We start from the raw sequence: 19,778 nt of genomic DNA, 5'->3' as shown, positions 1-19,778 counted from the left end.
CACTGAGCCTGGATCTCACAGATTCAGCTGGATTCAGGGTTCTTCCTGTCTTTGCCTCTCCAGTGCTGGGATATGGACACCTGTCACCGTGCCTGTCGTGTTACATGTGTGCTGAGCATCCAGACTCAGGTTGGGTCCTTCCCCATGGAGCCATCTCCCCTGTCTCCACTTTAGGTAATTTTCATATAGGTAATTACCTGTGTTATCATCATCGAAGTCAAGGCATGGAGATGTCCCTGGCTGCAAGAAGTTACCTCCTGCCTGCTCTTTGTGGGACACTTACCCAAACCTCTGATTAGCCATGGACAGCCCTCAGGAGACCCTAAGTGTAAAAAGCAAAAGCCACTACGTTGAGACCAACTCAAAATCCAAGCAACACTGTTTATTTTTCTCTACAGTGTGGATGAAACAAGCTACATGCCAGGGCCTATGAACACTGGGCTGAAGGTGTCTTATTCCTGTTGGTACCCAGCCCTGTTCCCATGGTAACTCTCAGGGACACTCTTGCTTTTCAGGTAGGGGTGAGGTATGGGTACAGCAGGGTCAGAGAGGCTTTCCCTGTGCACCTGTGGATGATGACCTGGGTACAAGAGTCAGCCAGTCTCCTCTGCAACCTCCTGACCTAGGATGTGGGAAGGGCCAGAGCCAATACCAATGTCCCATTAGAAACAGGAAAAGGAGGTCCCGGGAGGGAGTGGGGCAATACCCAGCTTAGATAGACCCAGGGACCCCAGGGAGCCCAGGAGTGTTGGTTATGAAGTTTAGCATTTTAGTTTCCAGGTGAGAAAATGAGAACCCAAGGATGTAACAGCAGATGACAAAGGACAGAGCTGGTCTCGGGGTCCAGGAGCCTTGAGGTCAGTCAGGCCTACTGTCTTGCTGTGTGGTAGGGTCAGAGCCTCTGAAATGCCAGTTTATTCTGGAACATTCTGAGTTCTCTGTGCTTAATAGTCTTCTTGAAGGCAAACCCGTGTGACCTCGGTGATGCCAAGATTTCCCACGATGAGCTGAGCGAGGACATTGCAGAGTCGCGCAGGGGACATCCATGTCAGCTGACAAGGCTGGGGTTGGGTAGTTCTTAGGGACACGCACCCTGGACATCAGTCGTATGTCCTTTTTAGAAAGACACTACTGGAGGAAATGGGAAACTGATGGAACACATCACTCGGGGACACAGTGTATGCCACTTGGAGGGCCCGGTTGGGGAAAGGCTGCCTCAGAAGGAACAAGGTGAGGATGGAGAAATACTGGGTAGAGTGGGAAGCCTGGACTGCAACCTGAAGAAGAGGAGTTGCGATCTACTACTCCGATGACTCCTTGGGTATGTATGCCACATTATCATAGGCAGGGGGTGGAGAGACTGCTGGGCTGGGGATGTTGAAATCCGTGCCGAAGGCGTTGGGTAGGAAAATCACAGACTGCAAAGAAACAGAAAACCCCAATCCCGGGTGGCTCTGCGGTCTTCCGGGAGTGTTGCAACAGTGCCATCCAGTGGGCACTCTGAGAACAGCGCCTTAGTACTGAATTGCCGCCCCTCCCCCCCCAGCATCGTTTAATTATCATTTCAGAAAACATTTCTAGGGTTAGTTATGATCCAGGGCTTGAACATACCGCAGTGAGCAAAGTGGGCAAACCTCACTTCTCCAGGGGCTAGTAAGCTGACAGCAACTACTGAGTCCGGGGCTCTATAGCTCTCGTCTGAACCTCAGCACTGGTCCCTGGCTGCTTCCACACCGGTAGCCCTTCACTGTACTTCTCGAATCCATCTCGTCGCCCCTGCTCCAACCTTAAATGGCACCCGCTAGCCCCTGGCTGCATTTTCCTGCCCAGGCAAGCCTTTGTACTATCAGTACCCTCCTTCCCATTCTCATTTTGTCCCCCTCCCGCACTCCCCCCTTTCCCTGGGAAAAATGAATTTAACCTCTACCGAGTCATACTGTCTTTTCCGATGTGCCCACTTGTTCACAGTCTGTTGACACCTCTGTGCAAGGTGCGCCCCTTACCCGTCCCAACCGTGTCCTCCGGGAGGATCTCAGCTCTGCCGCTAGTGCGGGCGTTCCCATGTGGCCACGGGGTAAATAGTCCCATTTCACAACTTTGGGCCCCAGTGTCTTATTGGAAGCTCATCACAACTCAACTCCAAAAGGGGAAATGGGAGGGGTCTGGAGGCGCAGTCTCTTCCCAGGCTACGGGCATTCCTCAGGGGCCCTGGACACGCATGCGTGGTGTGAGAGTACTCACTGCGTTAGTGTGAGCACGGGTGGCTTGGCACCCGAAGTGGGTGGCAATGACAGCGATGAAGAACTCCAGGATGGTGAAGATGGTCAACACAGCAAGGTAGCCCCTGCCCACATCCTGGGGACCCAAACCACAGTCAGGTCAAGGCGAGAGTTTAAAAGTAAAGGGAACCCCTGGGCCAAGAGTAACTTGCTCAGCCAAGAGGCAGGGGTGCACCTGGATCGGGCCTTCCGGACTCCAGCCCCCTCCCGCCCCCTCCCTCCATTCTACCAGGCCTCATCTCCCTTCCCCCCACATCCCATCCTGGAGTGGGGTCGCAGTGTCAGTACACTCATGAGGTCCGTTGGAGCAGCAGGCTCTGTAAATAGCCTAGGGCTGCGGACAATTTGGTCTTCCCTAGTCCTGTCTTTCCAGGTTTAGTACTCTTAGGGACATCTGCCAACACACCCAGTTAGTGACTCCGAAGTCCATGAGGAGAATGGCTGTCCCAGCGAAGGCTGCCATGGCACTGAGGATGTTGGTCCCCAGACTGCTCCTCACCTGTGGGAGGAGCAGGGGCACCAAGAAGAGGCAAAGAGGAGAAAGGACACGAGTAGTTAGCTCACTATGCCCAGCCTCCCGCATCCCCCCTCCCACGGCCCCAGGGCTGCAGCCATGAGCCCCGCACAGCTGGCTTCCCTTCCCTTCCCTTCCCTTCCCTTCCCTTCCCTTCCCTTCCCTTCCCTTCCCTTCCCTTCCCTTCCCTTCCCTTCCCTTCCCTTCCCTTCCCTTCCCTTCCCTTCCCTTCCCTTCCCTTCTCTCCTCTCCCCTCCCCTCTCCTCTCCTTTCCTTTTTCTTCTCTGTCTCTGGGAACCCAGGGAGAGGCCCCGATGCCTCCTTTTGCTTCTTGCATCCTCTTGGGAGCTTCTGTGGAGGAGGCCTGACCCTCTTGGTGGTTTTCCTGGACCACGTTTGCAGCAGGTGCCTGCACCCCTCTCCCACTTCCCTTCTCCCAGGCCCAGGCTCACCCACTGAGACAGTTTGGTGACTATTCTTCTGGGAACCTTTTCTGTGTTGGCTTCCCCTGAATGTCTATGACCACTTTATCTCTAGACCCTTACAACCTTGGGTGGCATTTTGCAAGTTTCCCATCTCTTCCTTCTATATGTGAATGTCTAACTTCCTTCCACGGACACTTAGAAAACCCCCAAGAAATGCTTGTTGAATGGGCCAAATGAATGGGCAGATGGGGGAGCCAAGGGGCAGATGGGGGAGCCGAGGGGCAGATGGGGGAGCCGAGGGGCACCCAGATGAGTGGGCCCCATCTCCAGTCCCGACTCTGTGTCTCCATTCAGACTTACCAAGCAACTGGTGTGGTTTTTCTCAGCTGCTACCGAGAGGGACCCAGAGATGATGAACTGTGTGGGGAAGAGAGGGCCCAGTGAGGTTGTGGCTGGACACTGACCAGGACACATCACGCCTGGATTCCCTCAAGAAGACACAGGTGTAGGCGGGGAACCATAAGCTTTCTTGTCTGCATCCGGGCCAGGCATCTTGTGTGTATTTCTAAGGGTGTCTTAGTGCTCTCTAAGATGCCTTTGTCCTCTGGCGTGGTAGCACACGCCTTTAATCCCAGCACTTAAGAGGCAGGGCAAGGAAGTCTCTGTGAGTTTGAGGCCAGCCTGGTCCACATAATGAGTTCTAGGACAGCCAGGGCTACAAATAGAGACTGTCTCAACAAACAAACAAACTAACAGCAACAACAACAAAAAAGAGGCCTCTGTCTTGAGACCTCAAACAATAGTTTACAAGGTATGTATTTTCACTGACATATTACTAAGGCCTCACAGGGCATGAACCTTCAAATATTCACTGATGAAATATTTACCAAGCAGCAGTTGGGTGTCAAAAACATAACAGATCTGGACAAAATGGAAAGGATCCTTCTGTCATGGGGCTGATATCATTTGGGCAGCAGCCCCAGATGCAAGGCCATGCGTGTGCATGTGTGCCTTTACGTTCTGTGGAACATTCTTTTTGTACACTATGAATATGTATTACTCTCATTGGTTAATAAAAACTGATTGCTTGATAGCTGGGTAGGAGCTCAAGAGCCAGATTAGGTGAATTCTGGGAAGAGGAAGGGCGGGGTCAGAGAGTTGCAGGCAAATGCAGAGAAGCAAGATGAGAATACCATACTAAGAAAAGGTACCAAGCCGTGTGGCTAAGCCTCAATAAGAATTATGGGTTAATTTAAGTGTAAGAGTTAGCTAGTAACAAGCCTGAGCTATCAGCCGAGCATATCCAATTAATTATAAGCCTCTATGTTGGTTATTTGGGACTGGTGGCTGGGATTGGGAAAGAAACATCTGCCTACATTTGTGTGTGTGTGTGTGTGTGTGTGTGTGTGTGTACTCACACCTGTGAGCCAAGGACAACCTTAGGTGCCATTCCTCCTCAAGAGCTGCCTACTTTGACCTTTGAGACAGGCTCTCTTACCTGGACTTGGTGGGCCTGACCAGTGAGACCCAGGGAGGGCTGCCTGTCTACATCTCTCCAGCCCTGGGGTTGCAAGCTCAGGTTGGCTTTTGACAAGGGCGATGGAGACACAACTCAAGCCCTCGTTCTTGCTGCGCAGGTGCGTACACCCCGAGCGATCTCCCCAGCCCCGTGAAGTTCTAGGATAAAGACTGAATGCTGAGGTACACATGCCCTGCCCAGGCCTCATGACTCTTTTTTATTTTTCCCCTCCTACCATGTGGATGGGGCAGCCGTGTGACAGAATTTGAAGCAGGAGGGAGCTCAGAGAAGAACTGCTACCCTTGTTTCTTCCTGAGGCAATAGTGCCTTCCTCGACTTCTGCTTGCCAACATTTTCCTCCGACTCGGGCCCACTATGGACCAGTAGAGCTGGTACTTAAAAGTTTGTTCCCAGACGTTTAGCTCCAGCTGTGGAGTGTCAGCAATATTGGCCTCTCTGAGCTCAGCTTTTAGGGGCTTCTGAGCTCTTGCCGAGATAGCCTGGGATGCATAGAAGGGACTCCACCGTCCTCCACAGAGGAGCTTCCGTGTAGACCCCATTAGGCTGATCCCCAAAGCCTGTGCTTCCTGGAGGCAGCTGGAGGCTCCCCACCACCAGAGCACTGGCACCTTTGGTAGAGCCACAGACAGAAGTGCTACCTTGCAAACTCCTGCTCTTTGGCACCCCGGAACGGACAAGGAAGCCCTGATTTGGTTCTCCAGTGGGGTATGTCCAGAGGAATGGACGCAGGGCAGGGAGACTCCCTGGAGATCACTTCAGACAGGGCTGGGACTCACAGAGGTAACTGAGGCTTTTCTTTTTTTTTCTTTTTTCTTTTCTTTCTTTCTTTTTTTTTTTTTTTTTCTTTTTTGGTTTTACGAGACAGGGTTTCTCTGTATTGTTTTGGAGGCTGTCGGTCCAGCCCCGCCTCGAACTCACAGAGTTCCGCCTGCCTCTGCCTCCCGAGTGCTGGGATTGAAGGCGTGCGCCACCACCGCCCGGCAACTGAGACTTTTCTACGTGTGGGGTGTGGGGTGTGGAATGGGTGTTGGGCCGCAGAAGCCCGGCTGTGATTAGGACTCTGGCCTGCTTGATCCTCACAGTTTCTGGTGGAACTCTGCCTGTTTGCCAGGAGTGGGTCAGGCTGTGGATTCTAATGAAGGTTAGGAGTCAGTAATAACTGCTATGCCCAGGTTAGTCTGGGAGGCGAGTTAGACCCTGACCCAGGATGGGCTAAGGCTAGGGAAATGTTAGAGGTGACCTGGGCAGGACCACTCCCCAGCATAGGATGGCAACTCCCCGCACTCACGCAAGCTCCTCCCCAGAAGGGGACGCCACCTTCGATGAAGAGCATTCCCAGGTGGCCTCGGCGAACCATGAGCAGGACGCTGCCGAAGCCAAGGTGGATGAGGCCGATCAGGATCTGCACCGTCTGTGGGAGGCACCGAGGGCTCAGGCTATTGACCTCCTTCCATGAGCCCCATAGCGCCCCCTGCCGACCTCTCAGGAGAGCGGCCGATCCCCGCAGATTTGGCTTCCCTTAGGCTGAGGCCAGAGCATTAAATCAAGATAGAGCCAACTCTCCTCAGCCCACCAGGAGCTCCAGGCCAAAGCATAAAGTGTGAATGGGGTTGTAGTTGTCAAGCACAGCTCTGAGCTGCTTGTCTGATTTTCTAAGCCCTGGCTCTTTGCCTCTCAGCACTCTGGTAACCAAAATGCCTAGCTTGCCTTCTGCCTGTAGTCTTTCCCCAGCCCATCGTGTGTGTGTGTGTGTGTGTGTGTGTGTGTGTGTGTGTGTGTGTGTGTGTGTGTGTGTGTCCCACTGCCAACAACGCCATCTTTTTCTGCCCCTGGAATAAGTCCTGTGAAATGCCAGCTGCTTGTCAGCACAGCACAGTACTGGCTACTTTCAGATCTGTCCTCTTTTAAAACCAATACATCGATGTGAATACATCTTAATTTTGGGGCTCAGGAAACTGAATTTATAGACACTCAGTAATCCACAGATATGGAGGAGTGGGCTAGCTAACCCCAAAGCTAGTGTGCTGTTTAATTTTTATGTCAACTTGACACAAACTAGAGTAATGAAGGCATCCTCAATTGAGAAAATGCCTCTCTAAGACAGGCTACAGCCTGTATGGCATTTTCTTAATTAGTGGTCAGTGGGGGAGGGCCCAGCCTATGGTGGGTGGTGCCATCCCTCACTGGTGGTCTTGGGGTCTATAAGAAAGCAGACTGAGCAGGCCATGAGGAACAAGCCGGTAGGCAGCACCCCTCCATAGTTTCTGCATCAGCTCCTGCCTCCAGGTTCCTGCCCTGCTTGACTTCCAGTCTTGACTTCTTCCAACAATAGACTGCAATGTGGAAGTGTAAGCCAAACAAACCCTTTCTTCCCCAACTTGTCTTTGGTCACGGTATTTTATCACAGCAACAGAAACCCTGACTAAGATAGCTGGTGTTCTTCCTTTGGCTCATACTCCTAGACACTTATTTAGATTTCCTGCAGATTTGCTTTGTCTTACCAGAGAGAGAGAGAGAGAGAGAGAGAGAGAGAGAGAGAGAGAGAGAGAGAGAGAGAGAGAGAGTTCAATTCCCAGGGCCTTCTCTGTGGTTTCAGGGTTCTAGAAACAATATCTTCTTTTTTTTTTTCAAGACAGGGTTTCTTTGTGTAGCCTTGGCTATCCTGGAACTAGCTCTGTAGACCAGGCTAGCTTCAGACTCACAGATATCTGCCTGCCTCTGCTTCCCGGGTGCTGGAATTAAAGGTGTGCACTGCTGCCATCAGCCAATATCTTATTTTAATTTGCTATCCCCAGTCACTTTATCTACCATAACCTTGATTCAGTTTTAGGATGGAGTCTGCATTCTAGCAGGTTTGAGTTAGAGGTCCTGGCATGACCAAACAGTGGCTGTCCTGGGTTACAGGATGCCACCTGCCAGCAGTCTGGCCTTGGACAAATGACTTATTTTGACAAGCCTTGGGCTCTTAGTCTTTCCAATAAGAATGGGAGTTCCTGGCTCAGAAGGCAGTGCTGAGAATTGAGAGTTTGAAAAGATGATGTGATACAGTGTAGGTATCTCTCAGAGCCGTCACTGTCACCATTGTGAACACTGTTTCTATTGTTCACACAGAGAAATATATGTATGCATATATAATTTACATGTGTGATTTAATAGGAGACCATTAATGTCTCTTCCTATGCAGCAAACAAATTGCAGCCTAACTTAGTATGGAAACAAATAGAAACCCAACTTAGGGGCATATATTTTAAATAAGTAGTGGAGTTTAGCCCAACACAGACAGCTGAGCACAGCAGTCGCAGGCATCCTAAGGATCAGATTACACTCAAATTAGGCAAATGTCCACTGTCATCACTGTTCACGCAGGAGACCGCCCATCTGTAGCCAGCCAGGTGATCTCTCCTCTTCCTTACTGCTCATACTGCTGGGTGGGGCTTGAACTTCTGGTTCTGAGGCCTCCATGGCTTCATGAGTTCTTGGCCCATGATTATGAGCAAAGAACAATGATATGCAAGCATTAAAATCAGCATTATGAAACTCATTATTTTGGACACTAAAACACTTCAATTGAATTTGAAGCCTTTGTTTTGAGCAATTTACATGCCGTCTATCCATCACCTATCATTTAATCCATTTTATCTATCAACCACCACTGACTATATATCTAGTCTATTATTATTTGTCTTACCTATATATCTGTCCTATCTTATTTATCAATCCTACCAATCTCATCTACCAATCCTATTTATTTATCATCCACGCATCTATCTTATCCTCTTAACTATACTCACCTGTCATCTGTCTTTCATTATCTATTACCTATCTAATCTATCTTCTGTCTTATCCATTTATCTACCCTTCATCTCTGTCTCATTCCTTCTTAGCGAGCACTATCCAAGGCCATTTGAGATTAGAGGAGGGCGCCACCCTTCTTGGACTGTCAGATCTACCTTTTCACTCTCAGCCCGTCACCTTCCTTTGTTCATTAAGTTCCAGCTATGTCAGTGTTCCGCGTCTTTCTTAGTGAGCTGCACCCGTTCCCATCTCAGGGCCTTTGCATTTGCTGCTCTTTTGTATAGGCAACCCTACCCTCCACCCATCCTTCCACACAGCTCTTGCTAGGCTGACTTCAACACCCAGGATTTAGCTTCAGTGTCATCTCCTCAGAGAGACCTTTCTGTCCTTACTAGTGTTGCACACCCCCATCCATCATTCTTCATCCTCTTTGGAGTTCTGGTCATTTGTTTACTGGCTTATTTGGTGAGCTCCAAGCGCCTTGTCTGTCTGGTGCACGAATGAATTCTCACATTTATCCTCTGTCTGCGCCCCTCCCTGTAGAGCATGAGGCTCACTACCTGCCCAGACGTTTTATCTCAGGTCACATGGGGGAGCTTTTCTTACCCCTAAAGCTTTGGGCTCTCCGGTCAAGAACGTCTCTGTTGGTCTAAGGTCAGGTGGCTGGGTGGCCCTGGGCGCCTGCGCCCCCAGCGGTGACTCTTCGAACTGCATGATCCCTGGAGGCTGGCACATAGAGGTGGGCAGAATGGCTGGAGGCGGGCGGAGGCCGCTGGCGTTGCTGGGCGGGATGACGACAAAGACACCATTGCTGGCAGGAGGTGTGGACATCGTGTTCAGAGAGCCTGGGGGACGAAGGCTCAGGAGTTAACAAGGCAGTAATGGTGGTTACACATTTGCTTAAGGCTGTCGATTGATAAATGGAGCTCCTCCTGCTCTTGCTTACTGAGGCCTGGAGATAGTTGAGCCCAAATTCCCGACTAGAACTGGGAAAAGAGAAAAGACTCCCAAAAGAGAAGTAAGCTCCTGGTGAAAGGCGGGGGGCTTTTTTGACTTGAATCTTAAGCTTTTTTGGCTCTTGACTCCTACATTATATGGAAGGAACTTTTTTTTTCAGTGCTGCCCATGGAACCCAGCCCACAAGCGAGTCTAGCCCACTACTGCTGAACCATAACCCCAGTCCAAGTGGAACCTTTGAGAGGAGCATGTATTTAAACATCCTCCTTTCCCCAGAGAGGGTGAGTGACTGCTCACACACAGCCCTTCCTTCCTCTAGACCTACATTTGGTGACTGTGGGTAGTAATTACCCCAGGGCAACCCATCCTGCTCCCTGTGTGTCTACCCTAGGAGTAACGCTATTGTAGCCAAGACAAACACGGATTGTGGAAACCTTAGGTGTGGCTGGCCTAGGAAAACACTCTAGGGAATGAATGCTGACCCTTTAGCTAGATGTCCGACAGCTGCTTCCCAGGGTGTGTATATAATCTAGTGGATTATATGACATTAAAACAGTATCCTCCTTGCTGGCTTTAGCTAGATGTCCGACAGCGGCTTCCCAAGGTGTATATATAATCTAGTAGACTATAAGACATTAAAACAGTATCCTCCTTGCTGGCTTTCACATGTGGTGAAGAACCCAGCAGTCCAAGTCACAGCTTTGTGACAGAAGACAGGATTTGAATCCTGGCCCATGTAGTTACTATGAGACAAGGGGCAAGATGGTCACCTCTTCCTGCCTCAGTTTCCTGACCAAGAGTAGGGGTAAAGGCACTAGACCCTGTCTCATTCTAGGCCTGTTAAAGGCCATGATTTACACAGTGAATTGTTCCAGCATCTTCACTTGGAGTATGTTTTTAAACCTCATGTATTCAGTGCACAAATGTGTTTTTGCCCACTGATTTAGGGTTGTGGTTTGAGTTCCTGAGGCATTGTAGCTCACTGCTTGTGGGGGATCAGGCTGTGCTATGCTCTAAGTAACTTCATATTGTGTAAAAGAGTGGCTTTGGGCTGTGCCCTGTCCTGAGTGACTCTGTTTGAAAGGTGACTCTGTGGGTCCACGCAATGAGTCAAGATGACTCTGTGTCTCACTGTGCAGGTAGATACCCACCTCCGGTCAGTGCCATCCACAAGGCACAAACTATTTACACCTAAGGATGGAAAGGACCACCTGGACCCTATAAAGAAGACACCATCACTGTAGAGGTGGGGACCCCACTGCCCTGGCACCTGACCACCCAATGTGTGTGTCATGGGGCCACCAGGCAGATTGTCTGGCACTTCAGCTCAGTGGGGTCTCCACTGCTTGACACAGCCTCCTGAAACTACTGCCAGTCTGTCTCGTTGTCCAAAACAGCCCTGATCCTCCATGGTCCTGTGTCTCTGCAGTCCCCTGTCTTCAGCTCTCCAGCTGGGGCTCTTAATATCACTTCCAACCAATGCAGCAACTTTTTGTGTCTCTAATAGCTCACAGCCTCTGGTAAGGCCTCTTGGAACTGTGCTGTGGCCTCTCTGTACTTTTATAGTCATTCTGTAACTTGTAAAACACACACACACACACACAGTAAAGTGTGTGATCTGAGAGTTAACAGCCAGCTATTAAGGGAAAATCAGGAGTACTTGGCAAATTGCAGCAAATGAAACTGACTCGGCTTGTAAATGTATTGTTAGTCAATACATTCTGGCCCCATGGAAAACACAAATGTGTCTGTCTATGCTTCTGAAATAGCAGGATCTTGACATAGCCCATTTCCTGTGGCTCTGTGAGGGATCTCAGTGGATGTGCATCTCTATGCTGGGTGATGGTGCTTGCCACGTGAGTGTCCTCTGTGCTGCTTGCTCTATGACGGGCTTGATCCATATTGGTGAATATAAAGGGCAAGGGTCCTGTTGGGGCTGCCTTTGAGAGTCATAGCTGAGTCCCCACAAGGAGTGAAGCAGGGTTCTAGCAGCTGGAGTACCTCCATGGGGATGGCAGAGGAGGCACAGGTAAAATCTGCTGGTATGAGCATTTTCTATTCACTGGAGGTGATTAATAAACTGTTTCATGAGACAGCTCAGTCGGTAAAGTACTTGCTGCACAGGCATGAAGACCACCTGAGTCTGAATTCCAGAAACCCGCATAAAAAGCTGGGCATGGGAGAACATACTTGTAATCCCAGTGCTGGGGAGATAGAACCAATTGAATCCTTGGGGGTTCTCTGGTCTGCCAGTCCAGCCTACTTGGTGAGCTCCAGACCAATAGAGACTCTCTCTCTCTCTCAGAAAACAAGGTAGCTGTCTACTCTACCTCCAAGGTAGAGTGACACCTAAAGTGGACCTCTGGCCTCCATGCACATGCACCGACTTGCATATATAAATGCACATGCATATGTGTACACACATGCAAGCACACAGATGCACAAGCATGAACATGCATATACATGTACACATACAGATATTCATGCACACATATGCGAAAAAAGAAAATGTTTCAGGTAAATAGTGTTATTGAATGACAATCCCATACAGAGAGTGGCAGAAATCTCTTGCCATCTTCAAGGACTTCAAGGAATAGTGCTATTATTTCCCACAAGGTGGGATTTAGTTGGGGCTCCAGTTTTCTGACCCTCACACTGAAATGATTATTAGCAGACACGAACACTGCTTAGGACAGTACCAACAAACATTCCCTGCAGACACTCAGCTAGTAAAGATTTAGCAGACATGAACACTGCTTGGGACAGTACCAGCAAACATTCCTTGCAGACACTCAGCTAGTAAAGATTTTGGACTTTTGTGAGGTAGTTTCTGTTTCAAGTAGGAGAAGCTTCTGTGAACCAGGCACAGACAATGAATGCATAAATAGGTGGGGCTGTGTTTCAATAAAGCTTTATTGATATGAAATGGTGGGCTGGAGTTTTCCAACTCCAATCTTAAAACACTGCCTGGACCATAGTAAATGGTCACTGGAATTTACATGTTGCTTTAAATGTCATTTACATTAATTTCTGTGTTTTGGAATAAGAAGGAAAATACATCGAGCTAGCAAATATTGCTACACAATTGGCTGTGGTGACTGTGACTAGAGTTTGGATCTTGAATGTCCCTCAAAGGTTCACGTGTTAGACAAAGACTTGGTCCCCAGGATGATGTGACTGTCAGGTAACAGAACCTCAAATTACTTAATTTTCTTATTTCTGTCACCAAATACTGAAAAATAAGCAGGTTAAAGCAAGGAGGGTTTATTTTGGCCTAGGGTTCAGGGGGACACTGTCCATCGTGCTGGGGAAGCCATGGCGGCAGGAGTGTGAGGCGTCTGGTTGGAATCACCTGCAGTGGGGAAGCCCTGAGTGGACAGGAGCTACAGCCAGGCTGCTAACCTTGAGCCCTGGCCCCAGCGAGCCACTTTCTCCAGAGAGGTTCCATCTCTTTAAGATCCCACGTCTTTCTAAAACAGCGTCACCAGCCTGAGACCAAAAGGAACACGAGCCACAATGGACATGCAAGAGACAGAGGCTGGTGGAGGGTCCCTTGGCCTTGGGGGTCAGGGCATGTCCTTGAAGGGGGTTTTGGGATCTTGGCTTCTTCTTGGATTACTACTCACATACTCTGGCTACCATGCCCTACCTCCCCACAGGTTCAAAACACAGGACTGAGCCAGGAACAAACCTGTTCTCTTTAGAGGCCGATCACCCCAGGCATTGCCATTGCCGCTCATTTCGTCTCAGAGGCTGGCAGTGAGGATAACAATGGACCAGAGTGTCCTTAGAAACTGGCAAAGGGCTGGGGTGGGCTTGTTTCAAAGCAGTGCTGCCGTCAGCTCTAGACCACCACTGACATTTGAAACGTTCTGAAGTCTTCACGAGGCACCAGCTGCACCCTGCCCCAGGTTATGGGATTAACAGCATGGGCTAACTGTTTCTGGAGGACATCCTTGTCTCTGGATGCTTCTGATACATTGCTTCTTACCCTTACAGTGACCTGATAACTCCCACAGTTTATCTTCTTGGTGTGATGACTGAGGCTTGCGGCAGAGAAGGGACATGCTTAAGGTGACTCAGCTAGTGAATTTGAGGCAAGGATTCAAGCCCGAGTCTGTCTGTGTCGCAGCCTGTATCTGTCCCTCCTTGCTGCTTCCAGGGACAGGCTCTGTTATTTGTTCAGTTGTTCTAGCTATTACATTCTGTGTGCCTTGAAGTTTGGGGTGGACATGTGACCATATGAGTGACAGTAAATTCACAACTTCTGAGGTAAGAGTTTAGTGACTAGTCCAGGGAACCATGGAGGGTCTTTCCTCATTGTCACAGTAACTAGCCATCCTGCAGACGGAGGCTACTTTATCTGATTGGGTTCCCAAGTGAGTAACTTCTTCTGGGCTGTGAAATAGGAGAAAGTGAGTCCTCTCTGCTGTCCTATGACACTACGACGGGGATGGAGATCCCAAGTTCCATGCCCAGACAGAAAAACATTGGGCATAGTGTCGTTCTTAGACTCCCAGTGCTGGGGCGGCAAAGCCATGCAGATCCCTAGCCTCAACATGTATGAGTGCACACTTGTATATGTACTCACACATGTGCATTGCATGTATACATGTATATAGGAGAGCCATTATTATTAAAGACGAGAGCCATCTGACTCCCCTCCGTATTCACAGGTGATCAAATTATAAACCAAAGGGGGCTGAGGGAGCCTGCCACTGCAGCACTTCTCTAAGTAAGGACATTTAAAATTTAGTAAGGACAGAGTCAGAAAAGACAGAATTTTAGGCTAAAAGAACACACTAGCTTTCATAGTTGTTGTTTCACCAGGGACAGGCAAAGATCATGTCTGAGGGCCGTGATGAGTACTGGGGACATTTTCTGGGGTCAGAAGAACTCTCAGCTCCCACAGGGCTCAAGCCACCCAGCACGGAGCACTTGCGTCATTAACAGCATCTCTCCCAGGTGGGTGGTGAGAAATATGATCAAACACAGAGCCCCGTGACCCTCAGGAGAAGGAAACACCTACAGAAATAGGCTTTGCACCCTTGCAGGGTAAGTGGTAAACCCAAGCAGGAACACATGACACAGGTCCTGAGATTCTCACACTCCCCTCCCCCAGCTCCTCCGAAGCCAGTGACTAATCCCCTTGTGGTATTCCAGGTGTTTCCACCTCAGTGGCCCCCATTTCTCACTAACAAACAGCCAACATATCTGCCACTCGTACATGCATAGAAGGAAAGCCACTGCACCCTGCCTTAAGCGAACAGCTGCCTGGAAGTTCAGGACAACTGTGTTAATTATGCTGAATGAGATGTAGTAATAACAGCCCTTCATGCAAAGCCCTTAACAGTTTATAAGGATCTCTCCTACAGATCCGAGGGTGGCCCTGGGAAGGAGATGTTTTGCTGGCTATTTTGCAGAAGCAAGTGGGGCCAGGTCATGGGCCCTGTGGACTGATGTGTTGGTTGGAGAGCAGACCCTGAAGTGAGTGATGTCATCAGGAATGTCAGAGGACTTGCAAAACGCAGGTGGCTGAGAAGCTGCCGGTTGGGTTTTATACTCTTTTCCTAGGGTTGCAAGTGGGGTTGAAAGTAGATTTGACACCCACAGGAAGAAGAGCACATGTCTTTGGCTGTCTTTTGCTGTGGGTAGAGGCTTCCTTGAGGAACTGGCTGGGAGAAAGCCACATGTAGGCTGTATTCACTGGACCTGCGGATTCCTAGGTTAGGCGAGGGCTCTTTTGCAGAGGGGTACACAGGAGATCCTTGCAATGGGGTGTGACTCTGTAGAGACACCCTTTTAGAGAAATGCCTAACTGGGGGGGGGAGGGACGATAGCAACTCACAAAGCACCTAACAGGTACATGGCCCCTGTCCTTTGTCCTCATTTAGCACTGCCCAGCCTTGGAGATGTCACTGTTAGTCAGCCACTAATTGTATGGGGTAGGGGGTGGGGAGCAAGAAAAGGCACGGGAAAAGATGACAGCCATCCATCACCCTCCTTACTTGCTGGACCTGGGTTGAGGAGCAGCCCCAGGTGGTAACATGACACAACACAAGACCAGGCAGGCTAATTGATAAATTGCTGTGGTTTGGCCCGAAACTGACTGGAAAACACTGACTGATTGCCTAAGTGTCACTCAGCTATAATCGCTGTGAATCTTTAAAAATTAATGTAAACAGTTTTACTTAGAAATAGATACCTATTTGCATTGTAGAACATAAACATTTGATTCGCATCCTATAAAAAAGAACCAATAGCCAAATTCAATAGAATTAGCATTCACAGAGCACACTCTGCCTTGGGCTTGATTGGAACCACAAAACAAAACAGATCTGCCAAAGAGAATAAGGACCACCTAGCAATGTCCGGCCTCATGCCTGTGTGGGGGGGGGGAGGCCTTCACAGCCTCAGTGGCAGGGGTAATGGTGCCCCAGTGTGCTGGCTGGAGCACTCTCCAGCAGCCAGCACTTGTCCTGAGAGTGACTCTCATCCAGGTTCCAAAGCAGCTTTGCTTACTTCCCTGTTGAAGCTACCGTTTGAGGAGGTGTCTGCAGCCATTTTTCAGACCAGGCAAAAACTTGCATCTATGTAAGCCTGGCCCTGTGGCACCAGGCATCTTGTCTCCAACCTCAGCTTTTCTAGGACAGCCCAGGCCCGCCCCAAAGTCCCAGAAGTGATGCTACCAGGTGCAAACCTGCCACGGGGAAGCAGATTTCAGTCATTTTCTCCCTCCCTCAGGTTGGCCTTCACATACCCAATGGCTTTCTGCTATGCCCGTGTGCCCCTCCCCTGAGACTGGGCAGCAGGGACAGTTCTTTCTGCTATGCCCGTGTGCCCTTCCCCTGAGACTGGGCATCAGGGACAGTTCTTCCTGCTATACTCGTGTGCCCCTCCCCTGAGACTGGGCAGCAGGGACAGTTCTTTCTGCTATGCTTGTGTGCCCTTCCCCTGAGACTGGGCATCAGGGACAGTTCTTCCTGCTATACTCGTGTGCCCCTCCCCTGAGACTGGGCAGCAGGGACAGTTCTGCTTTTCCCTGACTAATGCGTCCCATGTGCAAATGACACAGTATTTGCCCAGAAGAGTTTTCTAGCAGTGACCCTTGCCATGCCCTTCTCCTCCCCTCAGAGAAGGGGAAGACAGGACACTTGTGCCTGGTTGGACCCCTAACATGAGTTGGCTTCTGGAGGAATAGAGTCTCCTCGGGAGGGTGATTGTCTCCCTGGAGTCCCTGGCAGGTACCCGAGTAATCTCTGGCCCTGGCTTTGAGGAGAGAAGACAGATACCCCTCCTTTGTCCCTCTTCACTGTGCAGTGGGTCTCTCATTTCCCGAGCTAGAACGAGTGGCCCTGGGATCTTCCTTCCTTCCCAGTCTTAGTGCCAGGTAGGTTTCTGTCAATGATCTCTTTCTCTCTCCATCCCTGGGGGTCCCTACACCCCCTCTCGCCCCTCCCCCGGGCGGCCTTTTTAGAAGGACGATGGGGTACTCACCGGCTTGCCACGGCTGCTGTGCAGGCTGCTGGCTCCCCTCTGCCTCTGCGCTCCCACATTCACACATTACCCTGTGAAAACCTTGCTATTCCTGTGGGGCTTAGAAATCACTGTCTGGGAGCTGCTCCTCTGGTAGGTTCTCAGTCCTTCCCCGGCTTAAGGCCTCCGCCTGTCTCCCAGAGGTGGGGGCCAGAGGCAGCCACTTGTGTGGTCGCTGGCCTCCGAAGGGCCCAAGAGCATCCCATTCCCCTGCCTCAGTCTCTGGAAGGGAACATCAAGGCCCAGAGAGGAAAGTCAGTTGCTTGGCACCCACTACTGTGTCAGAGCTGCGATGAGGATCTCTAAGGCTTTCTCCTTCCCCTTCACCCCACTGAGATGCTCTGAGAAGACTAGGCTGCCTGTGTTCTGTCCTTCCAGGTTTGGCCACAGTTAGACAAGGAGCCCAGGAGGCTCACAGGTTTCCGGTGGCAGGTGGGAGGGAGGGTCTAAGCATGAACATTCATGTGGACATGTGTTAGTATGTGTGTGTGTTTGTATACACAGTGCCCTTCAAGTACTTGGAAAATTAGTCTATGAGTTTCTGGGTCCAGGATCTCACAGAATGTCTTATGAGGCAACTAAGAAAGTCACATGACTGGGTAGGACCTATAGGCTCAAGACATCCGGGGGACAGGGCTGGGCCAGCTCACAGCTAACCCTGGGACAGATCAGCATGGCAGGTTGAATGTAAAAATGGCCTTAGTCCCCAGGCCAATGTGTGTCTACACCTTTAGAGGGTTGGGGTTGTTCTCCTGAGTCTATCGCTGCCCTGTGACTTCCTATGCCAACAGAAGTAGGAGTGATCAGTTCCGAACTGAGACATAGGAGGCTGTGAGCTCTGCACCTAGCACTGACCATGTCTGGCTTCCCTGTTGGAGGCTGATGTGCATGGCATAACCCAGTTGTCCCTGGTGAGGCCCCACCCATGCAGCTGTGGTCAGCAAGGCCACGAGCTGACTTTCCACTGAACACAAATGCATGAGATAGTTCTGCCAAGTCCAAGTCAGAACAGACATACCCAGGCAACAGTAGACCAGGAACAAAATGAATTTTTTTTGTGTGGTATAGCAGAGGGTCTGCCTCTTTGTTATAGGCATAGATTTGAGTCTAGAGGGCACGTGATAAGATTCTAGACTTATGTCCCTGAATGAGAAATTAGGCCAAGGTCACATGGGTAGTGATAGACAGGGACAATTATTAAGTAAGAGAAAAGTCCTTCTGAGAATGGAAGTAGGATGGACACTTGGGGCAGCTCAGGTCTCCAAAGTGTCAGGCACTCCAGCATCAGGGCCCACTATAGTTCATTTGCATAGAATCTGCCTTTTCCACATTTGTCATCTGTATGCGGTGCTACTCTGTTCCTTCCCTGTAGCCTTGGTAGGGAGGTTTCCAGGCTCTGCCAACTGACTTCTCATGTTAATCTTGATGCCTCTTCCCCATGATCTGGATGATTCGGCCAGTATGGTCACATCTCCCTCTCTTGCTGACTGGTTCTTGTCTTTGCTTTTTCTTTGGATATGGCTGAGTCTGTTAATTCTGCTTGCACACTGGGCTAACGCTTTGCTAGTAAATACTGAATAGCAGACTGGCTACGCTCGTTCTGCTTGTCCTCATCCTTGAGAGGTGTCTTCCTACACGCTCTGCTGCTCCTTGGACTCCTGTCCACTTTGTGACCCCAAAGCTAAAGTATTAATGGCTACCTCAGCAGTTTAGCATTTGCCCATTTATCTCCACTACTTGTCTTACCCTCATGGCTAGCACCGGACACACGGTGAGTATACAGTTGTTGCATATAGGAATGGATGTGACCACACTTTTCCCTCCCTGCACGCTCTGAACAAGGGCTTTGAGCAGAGGGGTGGGTTGAGGTACAGGTTCTGAGTAGAACTCACATCAAATAGCAGAGGAAGTTTTAAGTGGAATGCTTTGGAACTGGTTTACCTTAATGGTGGAATGATAATGCCCCCGCCCCCCAGGATTCATATGCCATACACTCTGAGGAATGAGCCCCAAACTGGTTCCACAGGGACAACTCCCCAGCTAGTGTGTGTTAGCTTGTCCTGCCCTGGGGTAGACATGCAGACTTTAGGGAGGTGGGAGGGGGCGCAGGGCAAGCTATCGTGGTATGGTAGATGGAGCTGGTCTGTGGCCCAGGTGTCAGGGAATCCTATTTTACATCTAAAGAGAAGGGCTCCTGTCCCAGTTAGCATTAAGTCATTGTGAGGTATCCACCAAAGACTACCCGGACAAGGCTTAAGAGCCACTGGAAAGTCTTTATTAGCTGGCCAGAGACTACACTGTATGTTCAGGACCCAAATGCACTCCCAAGCCTTTCTCAGGGTGAGCAGTTGAGGACAAAACCCACATCGTATGTTAATACTCCACAGGTAGAAAGAACAGCTAGCCAGAAGTGGAAATACAGAAGCCAAAAAGCAACATAGTACATTTGGGGCCTTTCCCAGAACTATGAACTTTGTTCTAGTTTTGACAGGTGTTGCTTATGTCCTGGCTCCTATGGCCTGAATGACACTTCCATCATGGTGTCAGTAGTGCTAAGGTCTGGGGGCCTGTTACAAACTGTCAACTTAAAAAGCTGAGAATCACCTAGAAAACAAAAGAGTCTCAGCGGAAAAATTGCCTTTGTCAAGTTAGACCATGAGCATGTCTCTGAGGGATTGTCTTAGTTGATATGGGAGGGTCCAGTTCACTGTGGACAGTGCCATTTCCTAAGA

The 19,778-nt window shown here is 49.9% G+C and overlaps 1 protein-coding gene across 2 annotated transcripts; it reads right to left on the bottom strand.

The window, feature by feature from the left end:
* Window positions 1-361: 361 nt before the first annotated feature.
* On the bottom strand, window positions 362-17,398 carry Ms4a15 (membrane spanning 4-domains A15). Of its 2 annotated transcripts, none has more exons than XM_013112094.3 (7): window positions 17,008-17,398; window positions 9,160-9,398; window positions 6,047-6,169; window positions 3,579-3,635; window positions 2,686-2,778; window positions 2,242-2,355; window positions 362-1,418 (listed from the first exon to the last, which is right to left on the bottom strand). In XM_013112094.3, the coding sequence occupies exons 1-7, from the start codon at window positions 17,072-17,074 to the stop codon at window positions 1,302-1,304; spliced, it is 810 nt and encodes a 269-aa protein (XP_012967548.2). In that variant the 5' UTR covers window positions 17,075-17,398; the 3' UTR covers window positions 362-1,301. The 2 variants fall into 2 exon arrangements, with proteins under 2 accessions (XP_012967548.2, XP_040603375.1); XM_040747441.1 differs by having other exon boundaries at window positions 9,160-9,334; window positions 17,008-17,066.
* Between the last annotated feature and the right edge of the window lie 2,380 nt (window positions 17,399-19,778).

This window comes from Mesocricetus auratus, unplaced genomic scaffold (genome assembly GCF_017639785.1).
Source record: "Mesocricetus auratus isolate SY011 unplaced genomic scaffold, BCM_Maur_2.0 Super-Scaffold_4256, whole genome shotgun sequence".
In the NCBI taxonomy this organism is placed as follows: domain Eukaryota; kingdom Metazoa; phylum Chordata; class Mammalia; order Rodentia; family Cricetidae; genus Mesocricetus; species Mesocricetus auratus.
This window is presented reverse-complemented; position numbering and strand designations above follow the sequence as displayed.